Source organism: Apium graveolens, chromosome 7, assembly GCF_009905375.1.
Source record: "Apium graveolens cultivar Ventura chromosome 7, ASM990537v1, whole genome shotgun sequence".
NCBI lineage: Eukaryota > Viridiplantae > Streptophyta > Magnoliopsida > Apiales > Apiaceae > Apium > Apium graveolens.
The window spans coordinates 4,389,038-4,411,248 of NC_133653.1; the positions used below are offsets into that span (position 1 = coordinate 4,389,038).

General features: G+C 34.9%; 1 protein-coding gene across 1 annotated transcript; it reads right to left on the reverse strand.

Moving 5' to 3' along the window:
* Positions 1–9,227: 9,227 nt before the first annotated feature.
* On the reverse strand, positions 9,228–13,464 carry LOC141672836 (AT-rich interactive domain-containing protein 2-like). The gene is made up of 3 exons (XM_074479519.1): positions 13,208–13,464; positions 11,455–13,016; positions 9,228–10,470 (listed from the first exon to the last, which is right to left on the reverse strand). The coding sequence occupies exons 2-3, from the start codon at positions 12,982–12,984 to the stop codon at positions 9,610–9,612; spliced, it is 2,391 nt and encodes a 796-aa protein (XP_074335620.1). The 5' UTR covers positions 12,985–13,016; positions 13,208–13,464; the 3' UTR covers positions 9,228–9,609.
* Positions 13,465–22,211: the final 8,747 nt, after the last annotated feature.

Genomic DNA, 22,211 nt, shown 5'->3' on the forward strand with positions numbered 1-22,211 from the left:
CTAATACTACCTAAACTAGCAGAATCAAAAGCATAGCCTATGGAATCTAGCATTGCAGAGACATCTTTATCAGTGTGTGGTGTCATGGCATTATTCTCAGGCAACTTAAAGCAAGATTGTATATCATCACAATTAATGCAATAGTCCTTACCTTTGAGAGAGAAGGCAATAGTCATATCTGAGGAGTTGAACTCTGCAGTTGTCCAAATTTCCTCAATCACTTCACAGTAAATGGTTGGGGCTTCCAGCATTGCATAGCTCAGTTTGCAGTTCTTGATGAAGTCCATCATCTTGTGATAATCAGAATGGGCTTCATTCTTTTCAACCAAGACTACGAAATTATTCATTTCATAAACAAATCCTGTTTGAGACATAATTTTGACTACTGGTGCCATTGTTGTGAGTAGAGGTTGTAGAGAGAAACTTGAGAATTGAGAGAGAAAGAGAATGATAATTGCAAGAAAGCGTAAAGTGAAAATAAGAATTCAATTGGGCTTTTATACTTTCTTGAATTAAAACATAAATAAAATAATTAAATGATACTTTTAAGTAAGTGACAGCCGTTCAGGAATAAATAAAACTGTAGAAATTCTGAAAACTACCGTAAATACAAATACATACACACTGTATATCTGTATCAACGGTTGAGTAAAAGAATCAACGGCTGTGACTCACTGACGTGACACATCAACGGATAAGGTAAATAGTTATCCGTTGATGAACAACACCATTTTATCCGTTGAAGGATAAAATTACCAGAAATGTATTTGTCTTTCAACGGATGATGAATATCCGTTGATAGAACAATTTTGGCTTTCAACGGATAGGGAATATCTGTTGACAGGATAAGTCTTGATTAAAGCCAACTTTGTTCTTGCAGCAAATTCATTTCAGGCTACAAGACAGATTATATGGATGACATAGATTATGAATAGTTGAGCATACCTAACTCACTTACTAATCTTGTGAATGTTGATTCATCAAGTGGTTTGGTAAATATGTATGCAATCTGCTTTTCACTTGGAACAAAATGAAGTTCCACTGTACCTTTCATCACATGTTCCCTAATGAAGTGGTACTTGATATCAATGTGCTTGGTTCTTGAGTGCTGCACTGGATTTTCAGTAATGGCAATGGCACTTGTGTTGTCACAAAATATTAGAATTTTGTCAACAGTCATACCATAGTCAAATAATTGGTTCCTCATCCATAGTATTTGTGCACAGCAACTACCAGCTGCAATGTACTCAGCTTCAGCTGTTGATGTGGAAACAGAATTTTGCTTCTTGCTGAACCATGATACAAGCTTGTTCCCTAGAAATTGACAGGTGCCTGTTGTGCTTTTCCTGTCTATTTTGCAACCTGCATAATCTGCATCTGAGTAGCCAATTAGATCAAAACCAGACTCTCTAGGGTACCAAATTCCTAGATTTGGAGTCCCCTTGAGATATCTGAAAATTCTTTTAATAGCCACTAAGTGAGATTCTTTAGGGTCAGCTTGAAATCTAGCACAGAGACATGTAGAAAACATAATATCAGGTCTACTAGTAGTTAAATATAAAAGTGAGCCAACCATGCCTCTATAACTTGTAATATCCACAGACTTTTCAGCCTTGTTTAATTCAAGCTTAGTGGCAGTGGCCATGGGAGTTTTTGCAGGTGAACAATCCATTAAGTCAAACTTCTTTAAAAGATCATAAATATATTTAGTTTGACTAATGAAAATTCCACCACTAACTTGTTTAACTTGTAAACCAAAAAAGTAAGTTAGCTCTCCCATCATGCTCATTTCATATTTACTTTGCATTAATTTAGCAAACTTTTTACAAAGTTTATCATCTGTAGATCCAAATATAATATCATCTACATAAATTTGTACAAGTATCTTAGAGCCATTAACATTTTTAAAGAAGAGAGTTTTGTCAACAGTACCTCTTGTGAAGTGATTATCTAGAAGGAACTTTGACAAAGTCTCATACCAGGCTCTAGGTGCTTGCTTTAGTCCATAGAGTACTTTCAACAGATAATACACATGGTTTGGAGAATTTGGATCTTCAAAACCTGGAGGTTGGCTTACATAAACTTCTTCTTCCAATTCCCCATTTAGAAATGCACTCTTGACATACATCTGATAGACTTTGAAATTGGCATTAGCTGCATAGGCTAGAAAGATTCTGATGGCTTCAAGTCTGGCAACTGGAGCAAATGTTTCATCAAAATCTATTCCCTCTTGTTGAGAATAGCCTTTAGCAACCAATCTGGCTTTATTCCTTATGACAATGCCATTTTCATCCATCTTGTTTCTGAATACCCATTTTGTGTCAATAGAGCTCTTGTTCTTTGGCTTGGGTACCAGCTTCCATACTTTGTTCCTCTCAAATTGATTTAGCTCTTCTTGCATTGCTAAAATCCAATCTGGATCCAAAAAAGCTTCTTCCACTCGCTTAGGTTCGTCCTGTGATAGAAAGCTACTATACAGACATTCATCTTGAGTAGCCCTTCTAGTTTGTACTTTTGATGTAGCATCACCAATGATCAGTTCAAAAGGATGATTCTTGGTCCATTTCCTTTGAGGTGGTAGATTAGCCCTTGATGAGGTTGCCTCAGTATTGTCATGATGTGAGATAGAATGTCGATTTGTTGAAACTCCCCCTGAGTTGCTGATCCTTTGAAAGGAATTGGGAGTTCTATCAACTGATGAGGTGAATTGATTATCCGTTGACAGACTGTGATCAACGGATGCTTCGTTATGAACTTCAACGGATGATGCACTTTGTCTTTCAACGGATGCTGCATTGCTTCTTTCAACGGAAGCTGAATTATGACTTTCAACGGATGCAGCATCTTGTGCATTATCCAAAGGCAGACTCTGGATTCTTCTTGAGATGCCTTCTTCATCATTCTCATCTTCACTATCATCACAATATATCTCAATATTGTCAAATTTGAGTCCTTCATGATGTCCCTCATCTGTTAGTCCATCAATATTTTTATCATCAAACACAACATGTACAGATTCCATGACAATGTTGGTTCTTAGATTGTAGACCCTATATGATTTTCCAGCAGAATAACCAACAAATATTCCTTCATCAGCCTTTGCATCAAACTTTCCTTTGTGATCAGATTGATTCCTTAAGATGTAGCATTTGCAACCAAAGACATGTAGAAAGTTTAAAGTTGGTTTTCTTCTCTTGAATAATTGATAGGGAGTCATGCATTTTGCTTGATTGAATAGAGAAATATTCTGAGTGTAACATGCACAGTTAACAGCCTCAGCCCAAAAATAAGTTGGGAGTTTTGACTCCTCAAGCATTGTCCTTGCAGCTTCAATTAGTGATCTGTTCTTCCTTTCCACCACACCATTTTGTTGTGGAGTTCTTGGAGCTGAGAACTCATGCATGATCCCATTTTCTTCACAGAACATCTTCATGGTTGAATTCTTGAACTCAGTTCCATTGTCACTCCTAATATTCCTTACTTTGAAATCAGGATGATTGTTGACTTGCTTGATATGATTGATGATGATTTCACTAGCTTCATCCTTTGATCCAAGAAAATAAACCCATGAAAACTTTGAGAAATCATCTACAATCACTAGGCAGTATCTTTTCCTTGAAATTCACAATACATTGACTGGTCCAAAAAGATCCATGTGTAGAAGTTGCAGTGGTTCATCAATTGCAGATTCAAGCTTCTTACTGAATGATACTTTCTTTTGCTTTCCTTTCTGACAAGCATCACACAGTCCATCCCTTGTAAATTCCACTAGAGGCATTCCTCTAACTAAGTCCTTTTTGACTAGATCATTCATTGTCTTGAAATTCAAATGGGACAGCTTCTTGTGCCATAGCCAACTTTCAACTGGACTTGCTTTGTTGAGAAGACAAGTAATGGATTCTGCATCTGTAGAGTTGAAATCAGCTATGTACACATTCCCTTTTCTAACTCCAGTTAGAACCACTTTATTGTCCTTTTTACTTGTGACAATACATGCTTCAGAATTGAAGGAAACAGTATTCCCTCTGTCACATAGTTGACTGATGCTCAATAAATTGTGTTTGAGACCATCAACCAATGCAACTTCATCAATGATGACATTTTCTTTTGAAATCAAGCCATATCCCATAGTGAATCCTTTGCTGTCATCTCCAAAGGTTATGCTAGGGCCAGCTCTCTCCTTAAACTCTGTGAGCAGGGTAAAATCTCCTGTCATGTGTCTTGAACAACCACTGTCCAAGTACCATAGATTCCTTCTTTGTCCCTGCACACAACAAAATCAATCAAGTTGATTTTGGTACCCAAGTTTCCTTGGGTCCAGCCTTGTTAGTCTTTTTCCTAGACTTCATTCCTCCGACATCTTTTGACTTAGGTAACTTTAGGTCAACCTTGGTCTCAGATGTGGTTGGTTGAAGTGTAGGGTTAGTCACAGAATCATTTAACACATTTGATTGAATTTGATAAGGCATAGGTTGTGCAAACATGTTATTATACATAGGCATATTGTATGGCATTTGAGGCATACTAAATGCAGTAAAGTAAGGATTGTTAATGTATGGCATGTTTGTAAAATGTGCATGGGGATTCTGGTGAGACATAACAGGCATTGCATGCAGGGGTGACATAGACATGTTAGACATGGAGGGATTTGAAGGCATGGGAGCATTTTTAACAGATTTGCAATTATCAGATAGGTGATTAACACTTTTACAATGCACACAGCTTTTTCTAGGAGCATACCTATCAGGTGTGTAATTGTTATGTTTATTAATCCCTACCTTCCCATTTCTTTTAGATTTTCTTTTAGTTTCCTTCTTATCCTCAACCAACTTAAGCTTATCTTTTAGCTGGTCTAAAGTCATGTGTCCTATATTCACCTTACTAACATCTTTGGATGTGCTGGCTCCTTCTTTGACAAAGTTCTTGAGAGTTGAATCATTCTTTTTATTTAGATTTTTATTTTTAAAAGAACTTGCCTGTTTTAATTGATGAGCCTTCAACGGATGCTCCTTTTCTTTCTTCAACGGATAACTTTCATCATCCGTTGATTCCACATCCGTTGACAATCCATCAATTAATTCTAACTTCTTTTTGTTTTTCTTCCAGGCATTCTCACAGAATGATTCAATTCCCTGGACCTTTGCAATCTGAACACTAACATCCCTAGATGTTTTCCAGGCCTTGATTACCTCCTGCTCACTTTCTAACTGTTTAGAAAGAATTTCCACTTTCTTAACAGCTTCTGCTAGTTCACTCTCAGCAGTCAGGCATTTAAGTTTTATCTTTTTAAGCTCAATTACCTGATCCTCTAACACAGCATTCCTATCACTTAAAAACACATTATTCTCCTTGATCCTAGTATTTTCTTTTGCTAGTGATTTAAGGGAAACGCGTAAATGATATAATTCATTGGTCATATCATTTATGGCTTCATTGCATTCATGTTTAGAAAGCTGAGAGAGATCAGTAGTAATTACCTGGTTGCTTGATGAACTAGTTTCATTTTCATCAGAATTAGCCATCAGGGCTAGGTTGACATATTCCACATCATCATCTTCATTTACCCCATCTGCTGCCCAATCATCTTGAGTGAGGAATGCTCTTTCCTTTTGTTTGAGCAAATCAAAATACTTCTTTTTGTAATCAACTTGCTCAAATTTCTTTTTCTCAGAATTTGGCTTCCTACACTCACTTGCAAAGTGTCCACTAAAGCCACAGTTGTAACATTTGAACTTTGATTTGTCCACCATGTTTTTGTTTGGCTTAGTGAATTTTGTGTTTTTCCTGAACTTCATCTTTGCAAACCTCCTGGACAGAAAGGCCAAATGTTCTTCAATATCATCAGATTCATCCTGACTGGAATTGTCTTCATCCTCAGCAGCTTGCTCTTTACCCTTGCTTGATTCTGATTTGCTTGTGCCAATTTTGAGACTTGGCATTGTCTTTTCCTCATTCCTGGTTTCCATCTTCTCACTGTCAGCTACAAGAGCAACTGTTCCTCCTTTTCTCTTTCCCTTTTCCAACAGCTCATCCTGCTCCATTTCAAGTTCATAAGTCTTCAAGATTCCATATAATCTTTCAAGTGTGAAGTTCTTATAATCTTGAGAGTTTCTCAAAGAGACAGTCATGGGCTTCCATTCCTTTGGCAGAGACCTAAGAAATTTTAAGTTGGAATCCTTGACTTGGTATACTCTACCATACAGCTTCAATCCATTCAACAGTTTTTGAAACCTGTTGAAGGTATCATTTAATGATTCACCTTCTTCAAAGTGAAAATACTCATATTGTTGAATAAGAAGCTGCATCTTATTCTCTCTGACCTGCTCAGTTCCTTCACAGATGATTTGTACAGTATCCCAAACTTCCTTTGCAGTTTGGCAATTGATGACATTATCAAACATATCTTGATCTAAGCCATTAAACATAATGTTCATGGCTCTCTTATCCTTGCGGATTTCTTCCATGTCTTCAATAGTCCATTCTGCTCTTGGCTTGGGAATGGACTGTCCAACAGCAACTGTTGCAGTAGCAGCTGTGGCTACTTTGTGAGGGATGTGAGGACCATTTTCAATACAGTTGATGTAGCTTTCATCTTGAGAAAGAAGATGTAAATGCATCTTCACTTTCCAGTGATGATAGTTATCCTTTTCCAGGACTGGGATCTTTATACCAATATCCTTCCTATTCATGATGGTAACAGGAGGGTTCTTCTGTGCACTCATGATGTTAGCAGAATAGATCTTTAAACTCTTTGTATGTTAAGAGCTTGCTCTAATACCAATTGTTATTCCCAGTGGACTAACAATGAGATTTACAGAAGGGGGGTTGAATGTAAATCTCAAAACTTTTTCAAGTTTTGAGCAGTTTCTAAGGCTAAGTGTTTGAGTGATCAAATGTGTGTGAATTGCTTGAAGCTAATGCAGACAAATATATATATTCAAACACAAATGCAATGAACACAAAGAACTTAAAAACTTGTCTGGTGGATTTGTTGTTCCACCAGAGATGTGTTATTTCAGAAAATCTGTGATTCAAAAATTAAATCACAGCTGCTTCCTAGTACAAACTAGATGATTTTCTCTTTTGATATTTCTAAACAGCTCAGGAAAATTCACATCTAATTACTAGCTGTTACTTGGTTTATATATCACCAAGTTTACAAGTGAAGACAAAACTGTAAAATATAATTAAAAAGCTTCTTCACTTGTTTCTTCTTCATTTCTCTGTCTAATGCAATTTAGGATAATCTGTAGATCTTTGAATACTTCCTTATTTGCATCAGAATGGAAATGCTGCATTTTCTTGATTCCTCCAAGAGGCTTCCACATTCCTGTATGTCTCTGTCAACCCATGTGCCTCTGTCAGCTTGTGAATTGTCACTATCAACTGCTAATGAACTAAGCATCCGTTGAAGGCTTCATCCGTTGATGCCTTATCCGTTGAGCCTTTATCCGTTGATGCATTATCAGTTGAAGTCTTTATCCGTTGAAGCACTTATCCGTTGATGGATATTATCCGTTGAAGCATTTAGAGACATCCGTTGAAGCTTTGTTTCTTATCCGTTGAAGGTCTTCAATATCCGTTGACACTCCTTCACTTATACAAAATTACAAGGCGTGAAATATTTACAATTAGCCCTCCTATTTGTACATCCATTAGTAGTCAACATGACTGATTGTTTCCTAACAACATCTAAGAATTACAGCTTGAAACTAGAGAGTGAAATGTGCTACAATACCAAACTTATTGCTAAGTAAGGCTACTCCTTCAACGGATAGCCAAGATGGTCTTATCCGTTGAGGCTACAAACACTAGATTTATACTTAAGTGTTTTGTTTAACTTATCATCAAACTAATACACATAATCCTAACATCGACAGCTCTACTAACTTGGGAAGAAAATGGCTAGGCTTCAACTTTTTCCAATACTCCGAGATTTCATCATGAAAATTAGGCTCTTTCAACCAAACGTTCTCAAATCTAAAACGAAATTTCTTCCTCGTATGATCAGTACTATAGAAGTCCAGCTGGATTGGATCGGGGTCAGAATACACACAATGATGAACAGCTAACTGACACAGAGGAAATAAGCTCCACCAAGAGCCTGAAGCAAACGCTCTTGGTAACCTTTCACGCACCCAATCCTGAGTACCACGACTTTTTTCCCAGGTAAAATTACCACCTGTAAGATCCAGTTCTATCAATCCACAGTCATCGACTGTTTGCTTAAATCCATCCAAAAGCGACTGTTTTTAGAATTACAACAGTTTGCATAATATCGTTGAGCGCTTTTTGAATAATAACCCAATCATACTTATTGGGCCACACATGCTCAATTCTACGGGCTTACAAACAATCATAAAGGCCCAAGAAAAACAAAGGACATGAGAACTTTTAAATATGGATTGTTTTAGGTTGAATTATGAATTCTTTGGCTCTTCCAAAACTTTTTTTTAGTACATATTATAAGCTAAAAAATATTATAAGCTAATTTAGGCTCCGTTTCGGAGTGCGGTTGAAAATTGCTCCGAGAAAAAGTGTTGGGGAAAAAGTTAATTTATGCATATTTTGAGATATAATATATAAAAAATTATGTTTTTGAAAAGATTTGATGTCCAAAAGCGTTTTTAAGACGACAACGTTTAGAATTTACCAAACACCTTTCTGACAGTTTTTCAGCAAAAAGCTGAAGCTGATGTAATTGTCTACGATAGCAATACCAAAAGGATCTTATTGTCTAAACTTACACTATTAACTTTTAAAAAAAACTTAGTCAACACACACATATTTCGTTTTCTTACAAAATAATTGAACACTAAAGCAAGCATGTTTCCTCCCTGTACAAGAAGGTACAATTATCTCACTACTGTTGTCCATATAAAATTTTAAGATGGTAATGAAAAGATTCGTCCAAATTTTGAGGTCTCGAGAAGAATTTCATCTAAAATTTTAAGATTTCAGAGAAAGTCCCGAACATGATTGCATGCTTTTCAACAAATCCCACCTTTGATATATGTTCAATATCTGCTAATAATAGTGATCAGTGATATTCAAATTTGCATATGATATCATGTACCTTTTCTCCTAGTTTTCTACAGGTTCTGATTGGGAACAAGATGTTACTAGTGCAAGAAGCAAAGTAAATGTCATGCCTAACAATGAATACAAGGATAATTATTTTAAAAAAAGAGCAAAGAGAGGAAAACACATTGAAGGAAATGCCCCTGTCCTGTAAAGCACCAAATCTTTACTGCTCAAAACTTCAACAGTCATATTTTACATCAGTACATTTGAGAAAGGCACAAATGCCTCTCACCAGGTTCAAAAACCTTTTCAAAGGCAAAAAGGTTTCAACATTCTTTGATGCCAACACATTGTAGGCAGAAAACAAGTCACAAAACCCATAAAAAATTCTATCATCTCTATGTTTTAATGCTCATGAAATGAGCAACTGAAAATTTATAACTGTAAAACCTAATTAACAGCAGCAGCGCCACTCAAAAGTCTTGTGTGTTGCACCAAAGAAAATTTTCTTCAGTACCAAGTTCCATCTTCTACTATATTGGTGCTGATCAACTCACTATATCAATATAGTCAACAGCACCAAGGCTACTCCAAATTAGTGTTCCGCATATTCAGAGAGCATTCTGGTAAAGTATATTCTGGAGCATGGTTTCCTTCAAAATAAGCATTATCCCCGACTGAGCCAAACTCGGTTTCGTCATCACTGTCGATATTTTTTGGTGTCACGCGGTTCTGATAACTTCTACGTCGGAGAACAAGGACATTGAAGTAATAGCTAACTAATTTCTCTCTTGTTTTGGAAGAAAATAGCTTGAAAGCATTTTTCCAGAATTTGTTTAGGGGTGGAGAATCTAGCACCATGTTCTTGAATCTCTTTTCTTCTTCGGTTGTCCAGGAAAGTGAAACCTCCTCACCCATGCGATCAAATTTCCAACTGTAGAACAGCCCACCCAAAGCTAGCTTTAACTTCAATCTCTTCTCGGCAATGTGAAATTTTACGCATACAGAAAAACCTGGAAAAGAACAATCACATGAACTTTGTCTTCCCTTGCCAATAGGATATTTTTCAACAAGGGTTTTCATGTTTCCATCTTCAGGAGCCCACATCCTTTTTCCTAACCATTTGGAATCACTCTCTAAAACCACACCGGTCCATTCAGGAACTTCTGCTTGGAAAGCAAGACCAACAGAAACATGCTTCTCTTGCGGAGCATCCAAGGCACGTGTTCCTGGTACTTCCTCTGTAATAGGAGATGATGTTACCTTCCGGTCATGATTTTGTGCTTTGCGAGGACTTGCAAGTTTACTTGTAGCAAGACCAGGGCTGCAACATGGACAAAACTGAGATTTTGACAAAGGAATCCTTTTGCTACATCTTACTCTCTCTGCAGATTGGTGGATGGAATTTATATCTTCATACATTGAAGGATGCATCCTAGGTATTTTCTGCAAATTAATACCACATATTAAATCGAAAAATACATAACAACTTTAAAGTAAACAAAATTTGTCTAATTGGAGTTTGCCTTATCTATGCTATGAAAAGCACTTAATTGACCACTCTGCACCACAATCAGTCTAATAGAAACATTCAATGCAATCATGGTGCTAACTGAAAGACCATGATCTAGATAGGGATAAATAATAGTCACTATTAATATCTAATTATTAAAATATAGATCAACATCCCACATACTCGAGTTGGAAAATATTGTAGCTATTGATTCCCTTATTCTACATAGATTCAAAGTAACGTGGCTAGTGTTTTATGTGTGTGTGGTCGTTGGTCCCCTGGAAAATTTGAAATATTTACAAATAGAAACTAATTACAGCCTACTGATAAAACTAATAAAAAGCTAGGATCTATATACAAAGATGACACTTATTACAGCCTTTAGATAAAAACTAATGAAAAGGCTATGATCTAAACATTTTTTTATATATAACAGAAGACAGAAGTACAAGGTTATATTAAGACTTTTTCAAAATACACAGACACTAGTATATTCTCTCACTGCCACGCTCTCTTCACCACAGTCTAGAGATACACCAAAATCACAAACATACACATGTATACACTATCTCTGTTTCTCTTCTCTCATTCTGTTCTCATCTCTCTTATGATTTATCTGATTAAAGATTTGTAAGTTATTATTTTTCTCCTATTAAGTTATTCTTTGACTATAGATCCTTCTGATCTACACATACAACAATAATTAAAATGAGGAGTACTACATTATATATATATATATATATACCGGTAGAGTGAGCAAAGCTAATGCAAACATATATTTTTAAAGACTAATGCACGGAAATCGTTAGAAAACTTAATTACCAGATCTTTCTTCTAGACTGACTACTAAAGGCAAAGGACTTGCACTACTTATTATATACAATCTGAGAAAGAATTCCAAGGCAAAGTCAAAGTACCTTCAGGGAAGATTCTTCATGGTCTGCATTAATCGGTCTTTTTATTAGAAGTGCCTCACGTGCTAATAGAGCTTGCATCCAGTATTCTTCAGTTCCATGATCATTCCACTTGGAAGGCCCAGGTGCTATTCCAATTGCAGGATCATCAGAACGCTTTGCAGCTTGAGTTATCCAATTTAGCATTCCTGGAATAGACGTAGATTCCCATTTTCTCTTCCTAGATACAGCTACTTCGTTGCCAACACTTGTGGATGATAATTCAACACTGGGGTCATCTTGAATATTCTCTTTCTTATAGTCTTTAACATTTCCCCCATTTCCATGCACTTCATTATTAACATCCCTAGGCCACAAACTGTTTCCCTCATTATGAGAACTGATAATTTTATCAACAATTCTTCTGGCTGATAACAGTAAATCATAGTCATCATGAGTTTTTTCATCATCATCGTAAGTATTTGCTACATTCTCTCGGACATTGTCTACTTCCGGAGATGAACAGAATTCAGTTTTCATTGAGCTAATTACTTTATTGACAACACTTCTAGCTGACAACGAGATATTATAATCATCCTGGACATTAAGTTCTTTGTTCTCAGCATCACTTCTACTCGCTTCTACTTTGCCTTCCACTTTATCTGATTCGACCTCCGTACTCAATTTAACCCTTTTAGAGCTCATTACATTATCACCAATACATTTGACTGGAGACATGATACTTTCATCACCTTGTATACATATATCTTTCTCACTGTCATTACTACTTTCTACTATGCGATTCTCTTTATTTAGGCCGCCGCCGCCATTAGACAAAAGCATATCACTCATGCTAGCACCAAAATCAATGCAACTCCCAGTTTCATCATAAATATTTTCTTTATTATGATGCACTTTATTAAAGACGCAGCCACGCAACTGCAATCTATCCTTACCACCATTATTGTTAACAGAACTTCCACTTTTGTCATCAATTTCAATTCCAAGTTCACCATCATCCTCCATCTTGTCCTCTCCACCACATACCGGACCTGTAAGCTCCTTCGACTCCTCAAATAACAAATCTAGCTTTTCAGAAATTTCAGTCAAGTAATCCTCTGATCTCTCATCTCTAAACACCCTTTGCAACCAACCATCAAACTCCTTCAAATACTTAATATACACTAATTTAACAGACGACGTTAGCATAGCATTCACCACGCATTCCTCAGCAACCGAACTCCACAAACCTTTCTCCGTAACAGTACTAAACCCCCCTTTCTTCTTCACAACCCAAAACAACCGAAACAAATCCAACGGCTTCCCATCACCGAGCAATGCTGGCAAAGGTCTCGCAATCTTACCAACCGATACCTCCCTCAAATAAATCGGCATCACTTGATTAAACAATCTTTGCAAAGTATCCTTGCAATCATCAAAAACACCACCCTCTACCGTAAAATCAAGATCAAAACACGACACGTTATGATTAACATGAATTAGCTCCTCATTTTCAAATTCCAACCCATCTTTCAATTTCGACAAACCAGCCATTGAACCTCAAATTTCACCCTTAAAAATCCAACCTTTAACATAAAAATGCAATCTTTATCAACATATGAATTTAAAAATGCAATCTTTATCAACAAATATAATAAAACCAACAAGAGAACAATAAAAAAAACAACAATCAATTAAACAACCCAATAAAACCACAATTAAAGCAAACATAACTACTTAAACTAACATAAACAATCATAAGTTATAGATACATCACCTTGTATCTATATCTTCTTGATTAAGACCACCTAGGACAATTGGCCTGCAAATGAAATGAAACAAGTTCTTGTCTGAAAACCCCAGCTGAATAATCAAGATTTCATGTGCTAATTCATATGTTAAGACTAATTATAAATTTTTAATTTTCACAAAATTGGAAAATCAAGCTTAATTAGGTTACAAGAAATTGGGCATCTTCAAAAATATTAAACAATATACAAAAAGAAATGAAAAAAGAAAAATTGAGTATCTTCCAAAATATCTTTTTCTATTAAAAATGAAATGATAAAAGGAAAAATTTAGTATCTTCAAAAATATTAGTGTATATTAAAAATAAAATTTGGTATTTTTCGAGATATTATAATTAGTGATATGTTGTAAAAGAAATGATGAAAGTATTGTAAGAGGGGAATGAGAAACTAACATACATATGCTGTGTGTGAGTTTTGTTAGTTTTATAAACTCTGCCTCTGCGGACCAGTATTGTGTGTTATTTTTTGTAAATAATATGAATTGAGAAGTAATTTGTTTAAAATTCGAATTTGTTTAACACGGTTGGTTCAATTCGGAGCCGTTTACGAACCCGATATATGTTCTTTTATGTAAATCCGATTTGTTCCAAAAAAATAATTTTAACTTGTTTTTATAAAATATTTACTCACCAAAAAAATAATTTTACAAAATTGTTTAAAGAATTTAATCATCCACGGACTAAACGAATTTTGGATAAAGAAGTATAAAAAATTAATCACCGATTTTTAAAAATTTGTTATTATAAACTCACGATTTTAATATAATCAAATTTTCTGTCTCAAAATATTCGATATAAGGGTATATAAATTAGACAAATGACTTGAACCCCTTAAGAACTACAATTGATTCAAAATCAACTACTTAGTTAATATTTGAGTCAAACTTGAAAATCTTCAAAAAAACTAATTTATATAAAAAAAACTGAATAGAAAATTACATAAAACCCAAATTTAACTAGAAAATGAATTTGGGTATCTTCCGAGATATCATAATTTATGATATCTTCTAAAACAACTAATAAAAGTATTGTAATTTAGGATAATGGTACAAATAATAAAAATTCACACAGATAACATATAAATTCTATATGTAAAATATATCATAATCTATTAATATTGGTAATATGCTCGGTTCGGTTTTTTCAATTCGGTTGGAAAGTATAACCAGAACCGAGTCATTTAAACTGGTTGCGTTTTTTTCCGATTTTGAATCCATTTTATTCGGATCAGGTTTGTCCGGTTTTTCTCAATTTCGGTTCAGTTTCGATTTTAATTAGGTTTTTTGCTCAGCCCTGTGTTGGGGTTCGGGGCTTAAAGTGCATCGAAAACAATATATTATAAAACTGTAAAAACTAGAAAAATCTGAAATCCACCGCAGGATCCATGCGAAAGACAATATTTAATTCGTAATTAAGATGTTTACCTTATGAAGCTTTGTGATTTCAGTTGTCTAATGGAGGTCCAAACTTTAAATAATCATCATATATCCCGTCACGAAACGATATACGCCTTAAATGTATCCAGACGAATGATCGGACGGAGGGTGAGCGTGTACTGGCACTCAAACTTCGGAAGCCGCCTTCTTCTCCCTCTCTCTATCCCTCAAGTTGTTAAGGTTTGTGTTTATTTTATATAAAACTAAAAACCCTAGTTTAGTCCAATGAGATATTATATAGGCAAGAGTTAAGGACTTCTAAATCTAATATAATTTTAGAGTTTTAGTAAATTCGAAAATCCTAGTTATTATTATTAGGTATTACTTAATCATCCAACAACTCAATTTCAGATTTAATAGTAAATTTGAACATCCTATTTATTTAATTAATTATGTATTACTTAATCAATAACAAATAATTTGAATTATTTACATTTAATTTAAATCTGAATTTAAATTAAATAATTCTCCAATCATTCTTTTTGTGAACCTTAGCGTATTATTACGTTGCCAACGATTTTTTAAATATAATTTAAAATCGTAAACAATAAGCGGTGTCTAGTAATACATTATTACTACCCAAGAAACAATAATTGAATCGGTGATCGATTAAATCTTTCGTGAATAATATACATTGTAATATAATACCTTTAACCACATATCATCGATTAAACTCGAGGCATTTCATTTGTCATCCTCTTCACAGTTTAACCCAGTCATTAAGTAGACTATCATATAAAACCAACATTTGAGCGCAGTTACATATTTCGTAGTTTAGTTCACACAAGAGGCCAATAATATCACTCATTAAAATAGGAGGTTTAAATCTTTTCTAGATTATTCATATTTCTCATAAGATTCATAATATACCCAAAGTACACTTTTATCATTACCTGATCAAAGGTAACTTTTAAAGTAATCGGAGTACATTAATTCTCGTATAGAAATATAATGATTTCAAGTCTAAGAACTATCACATCATTATCATTATAAGAATTATTTATGACACAACAGATGTAGACTCTCACATTGGGTCTCTCTAATACCATGTACATTTACATGTACTTGTATTTTTACTTTAATATCACTATACCTATGATTAATGAGATGTGATTGATAAATTATAGAGAAAAGAGAAAAACAGGGTTTTATTATAATACGACTTGTTCTCTATTACAATAGATTATATAGCCAACAACCAAATAATAAAAAAACATCATAACACGTAAACTATTATAAGAACGAAACTATCCAATAATAAGAATATTATATATATTAAAATCCTCATCAAACTCATGATGGTGAATCGAGAGTTTGCCAAGTAAGAAACGGAGTCACATAACTAAACAATTTAAACCTGCAACTGAGAAAACAAGAGTATCCAAAAAAATCCCAAAATAGTCACAAATCCAAAACAACCAAAAGCTTCCAACAGAATTGATAGCATAGCAACATAAGAGAACTTGTCCAAACACGCAGCAACATGAGAGATAACATAGCAATCCAATAAGAGAAATTGTCTAAACACGCAGTAACACAAAAGAAAACAGAACAATCCAAGTGTATCCAACCCAAAATCAAAGTTAACAAGAAATCTAATTATCAAGAGAAGAACCGTCCACATTATCTAATATCAAAACAACGTTGTAACTAAAACTGATGAAGTGCAACACATTAACATTCTAGATTATTCTAAAATGATTTGAACTTCCAGAATTTTCTGAAGACATCTGAAAGTCAAATTAAACTTAAGGAGAGGAAAATTGGCCATTTCCCGATTCTCAAGAAGATTAATGATAACGCCTATAAGGTTTAACTTCTTCCAAATATTCGTACTCACCCAACTTTAATGTGAAGGACCTATCTGAATTTTATGGAGATTTTTCGAAAGACTCATGAACGAGTTTTTTCTCACCAAGGGTGGATGATGAGTGCAACACATTAACATTCTAGATTATTCAAGAATGATTTGAACTTATAGAATTTTCTGAAGACATCTGAAAGTCAGATTAAATGGATGAATTTTGGCTTGCTGGTAGTTTAATGCATCTGTTAGTTATGCCTATTCATGTACATAAAAATTATTATATGACTCATCACTTACCATATTCAGCCTTATAAATAGAAGAATCTGAATGATTTGAGAGCAGACTTGTGATACTGATTATGAAATATAAAATATAAGCTTTGCTTATTTATCCTCTTTCTCCTTTGATTGTCATTTCATTTTCGTAGACACTTTTTTCTACCTTCTCCGCATCAGTTGGTATCAGAGCCAGTGCTACACTCTTGGCTTGCTTCGTTGATCTATCATCATGGAAGGAAGAAGAGGTGGAAGGCGTGGTGAGAATACGACGAATGAGTGAAAAGAAGAGAAAGGTGATGAAATTGAAGCACTTCGAAGGCAAGTTGAGCAGCTGACTGTAATTCTTGAACGCCAAACTGCTCGTCATGAGCGTGGTCGGTCAAGTAACAATCGATCATCCAGTGATGATGAATCTGATGTGAACCCTTTTTCCAACAATCACAGGCGTGCACATCACAGTTTTGATAATATCAAAATTGATCTTCCAGAGTTCCATGAATGTCTTCAGCCGGAAGAATTCTTTGAATGGCTTAGTGCAATTGAGAAATTCTTTGACTACAAAAAAACTCCCGAAAACCAACGTGTAAAGCTTGTGGCTACGAGGTTGCGTGGATATGCCTCAACATGGTGGGACAAGGTTCAAGAAATGAGACTCCGTAAAGGAAAACCAATGATCTCCTCCTGGGAAAAAATGAAATCTTGGCTCAAAGAGAAGTTTCTTCCGCTGGATTATTCCTAAGTAATATTTTCACAATTTAAAAATCTTCGACAAGAAAGTCAAGGTGTTTTGGAGTACACTGAAGAATTTTACAAGCTTGTGGCTCGAAACGATGTTCAAGAAAGCGAAGGACAACTAATTGCAAGGTATGTTGGTGAATTAAAATCTTCCATACGTGATAAAATTGAGTTACATAGGTTGTGGCGTGTTAATGATGCATATCAATTAGCTTTAAAGGTGGAGGCTAAACTTGCTAGAGGCAGCTCAAAGAAATATATGGACAAGGGCAGTCTACAACCTTCCTTAAAAGGAGAAACTTCACATGGTGAAAGTGCAAATTTTAAAACTTGGAGTAGCAACAAAAGCACATAGAAATATACCTCTAACAATAAGTTTGGTGGACAATCTAGCAGCAGCAATAATACAATTAAGTGTTTCAAATATGGTCAGGTTGGCCACCGTTTGAGCGATTACCGAAAAAAGCTTGTAACTTATGGTGTTGGAGAATATAATGACGAGTATGATGGGCCACCTAAGTTTGACAAAGAAAGTTGTTGTGCAAGACATGCCTATATAATAACAAGAATAATTCATATTGACAACCCTAAGATTAAGTTGTACGATAATCAATTCTGTATCCTGTAATTGTATTTCTCGAGTGTGTAAAAATGGTTGGAAGATTAGACTAGGGGATTTTTTTGTGAACATATTAAAGCTAAAGAATAAACTCTGGAAGAAGATCAAGCCATGGTCATGCCTCAGAGAAAAGATGTAGAAGCTTGAAGTTGAATAAAGCTGTTCTATGAAAAATGTTCAAAGTCAAGAAATCGACAAGTCGCAGATCAAGTTATATCGAGAAGTCATTCGAGAAGTCCAAAATGACTTGTAGAGAAGTCCAAAATGGCTTATAGAGAAGTCTCAGAGATATCGACAAGTCAAATGAAGATGTAGAGAACTGGAGATATCGACAAGACATTTCTACATGTAGAGATCTCAGAGATATCGATAAGTCAAATGAAGATGTGAAGAATTGGAGATATCGACAAGTCAATTTCTCATTAAGAGATCTCTGAGATATCGGTAAGTCAAATTATGCATATAGAGATCTCAGAGATATCGACAAGTCATTCTTACATGTAAAGATCTCAGACATATCGACAAGTCATTTCATATGCAAGGATCTAGAGACCTAGGCAAGTTAAGTATACCTATAGAGAACTCAAAGATCTCGATAAGTCATTATACTTATCGAGATATCACTTCTCTATAGAACAAATTGGAGATCTCGACATACTTCTTTAATTCAGAATGCATACAAGTTCAAGATTCAAGATTATCAGTCAACAAACAATTTATTTATTAAATTGGAAAGTCCACAAAGCAACTTGAAGAAAACAAGATCAAGGGTCAAGATTAACTGGAGAAAGTGTGGTCACATACCTGCTAGATTCTGCACAGATTTGCTAAGCCAGAAATGGAAATAGAAAAAGGTTTCTTTCGAAAATGGTTTAGTATATTTTATTGCAAGTCTTGTAAACCCGTGTTACCGGTATATAAAGCATGCACAGGTCCTTAGTTCACAAGTAACAAAATAGATCTAGATTTTCTTGTATTCTCTCAAGATAGAAGCTGAGTTCTTAATTTACAAGAACACAAATTTTATAGCAAGACAAACTTAATTAATACAATTAAGTGAGTTTTTGATATTGTGTGTTTGTGTTATTTATGCTTTGTTAGATATATTTGATAATGTCATGTCTAATATGATTTGTGTTTAGTTTTCAGATCTTACTTAAACATGACAAATCAGTACTTAACTGGAAATCAGCACTTATACTGAAGTCAGAACTTAAGTTGTCAGAACTTAAGTTATCAGGAGATATTTATCAGGAGATAATATCAGGATTTAGGGATACTTTCAGATAAGGAAGGCGACTGATTGAAAGGAAAGAAGATCAAGACAAACGCAAGAAGAGATAATCATGAAGAAAGAATTCTATGAGGAATAGAATACTTGGAAGAAAAGATATCTGATTGATATATTTTAGGAAGCAGAATTATATTCCATATCAATTAAAACTTATCTTGTAACTGTGTAGTATATAAACACAGACATAGGGTTTACACTATATGTGTTATCATAATCGAGAATAATATTCATTGTAACCCTAGCAGCTCTCGTGATAATTTGTTCATCACTGAGAGTGGACAGTTCCATATTGTAACAGAGTTTAATAAAGTTTGTTTTCTGTTACTTGTGTTCTTTAATTCGATTTGATTGTGCTAAACACTGTATTCAACCCCCTTCTACAGTGTGTGTGACCTAACAAGTGGTATCAGAGCAGATCTGTTAACACACAAATAGTAATGATCCAAAACAATCATGTCTGAAGGAACACAAACTCCATCCATGCCCACCAAGACACAAGATTCCGAGAAGAAGCTTTCCAGGAAAGGTGGAAGTCCTAAAAAGAAAGGGCTCAGAAAGACTGAAATCAAAGGAGGAAAGTCTGACAAAGGCCATATCTCTCCTGATTGCAAGAAAAATCATTCAGACACTTCAGATTCTGAAAAGAGGTAAACTATGCCTTAATGGTAAATTCTGATAGCAGTTCTGATGTTGCTGAGTTAAAGGTACCTCAAACTACTTATGCCTTTCATACTGATGATATTAATGAGTTGAGAAGATATCTTAAAACCATGTTCATTAGCTATAGAGATCAAACTCTAACATGTGAAAGATTAACTTATGAAAATCTTGCTTGTAAAAAGAGGAATGATTATTTAGAAAAAGAGTTAGTCATGTTCCATCAAACTCAGAAAGATAGAGATGATGCCTTTTATGTTAGGGATGAAGTGCTAAAAATGAATGAATCTCTAAAAACTGAGTTAGAAAAGGAAAGAGAGATAATCAGGACTTGGACTAACTCTGGTAGAGCAACTCAGGATATATTAAGTAGTGGAAACTGGAAAGAGGGCTTAGGTTATGGAGATGATAAAAATGATAAGGGAACTGTAGAAATTGAGCCTATAGTTGTTAAACAAAAGCCAAAGGTAAAACCTGTTAAGTTTGTAGCTGTAAAGTCTGATACTGAGAAATCAGAAGATAAAGAGGAATTAACTTCTGACAAACTAAAACAGGAAAAGTCAACTGAAGTTAACATATGCTTAATGACTAAGAAGCAGCTTAAGTACAAGCTGAAAGATGTTAAGAATATAAACAAGGTAAAGTCACCTAAAAAAATAGGAATGGAAAGGAAGGTGTGAATAAAAGCAATGATTATAATCCCGTTCCCAATGCTCCTAGAAAAACATGTCATAACTGTGGAAATTCTAACCATCTGACTTCTTTTTGCAGGAAGAATAAGAACATAAACTCCTTACCTTCAAAGTCAGGAGTTAAGAGTCAGTCTGTTAGATATAGGCCAAAAAATCCTTATTTTCATTGTGGTAGTTTATGGCATTCCATTTATACTTGTAAGGAATATCATAGTTTGTACTATGATTATTATCAAATAAAACCTTCTTTAAAGAAAGTTAGCATTGTTCCTTCTAGTGTAAGTTCTGATTCAAAGTCTGATAGTGTAAATTCTGATAAGAAAAATGTTAACATAAACTCTGATGTAAGATCCGCTGCAAATGTTAACAAACTTAATAAGGCCAAAAGATCCAAGCAAGTCTGGGTCCTTAAAACTAATCATTAGTGGTCTTTGTGATTGCAGGGCAACAGGAAAAACATTCTAGTTCTGGACAGTGAATGTTCAGGACATATGACTTGAAATAAAGCCCTGCTATCAGACTTTGTGGAGAAAGCTGGCCCAGGTATTTCTTATGGAGATGGCAACATGGGAAAAACTCTGGGATATGGCAATATCAACCTTGGAAATGTCATCATTGAAAAAGTAGCTATGGTCTCAGGACTTTAACACAATCTGCTGAGTGTGAGTCAAATCTGTGACAGAGGTTATCATGTGGATTTTTTTGAAGAACACTGTGAAGTTGTAAGCAAATCTACAGGCAAAGTTGTTCTGAAGGGATACAAGCATGGTAACATTTATGAAGCCAAGCTTTCAACAAGTTCTGATGGATCTGCAATCTGTCTGTTAAGCAGAGCATCAATTGAAGAAAGCTGAAATTGGCACAAGAAACTCTCTCATTTAAATTTCAACAATATAAATGAACTAGTCAAGAAAGATCTTGTGAGAGGACTGCCAAAATCAATATTTGCTCCTGATGGACTTTGTGATTCCTGTCAAAATGCAAAACAAAGAAAATCTTCATTCAAGAGCAAGACTGAATCTTCAATTCTTGAGCCTTATCACCTACTACATGTTGATCTATTTGGTCCAGTGAATGTCATGTCTATTGCAAAGAAGAAATATGCTATGGTCATAGTGGATGAGTTCACCAGATATACATGGGTGTATTTCTTGCACACAAAAAGTGAAACTGCATCTATTTTGATTGATCATGTCAAGCAACTGGATAAATTGGTCAAAGATTCTGTGAAGATTATAATAAGTGATAATGGCACTGAGTTCAAGAATTTGATCATGGAAGAGTTCTGCAAAGACTATGGAATAAAGCAGGAATTTTCTGCTCCTGGAACTCCACAACAAAATGGAGTTGTTGAAAGAAAGAATAGAACTCTTATTGAAGCTGCATGAACTATGCTTGATGAAGCAAAGCTACCAACCTATTTTTGGGCTGAAGCTGTGCAGACTGCTTGTT

Bases quoted from the DNA above. Each gene is read 5' to 3' on its own strand.
- LOC141672836 (XM_074479519.1), bottom strand. From the start codon at position 12,984: ATGGCTGGTTTGTCGAAATTGAAAGATGGGTTGGAATTTGAAAATGAG. The intron at 10,471-11,454 runs GTACTTTGACTT...ATTAATTTGCAG, and splicing joins ATGAAGAATCTTCCCTGAAG to AAAATACCTAGGATGCATCC.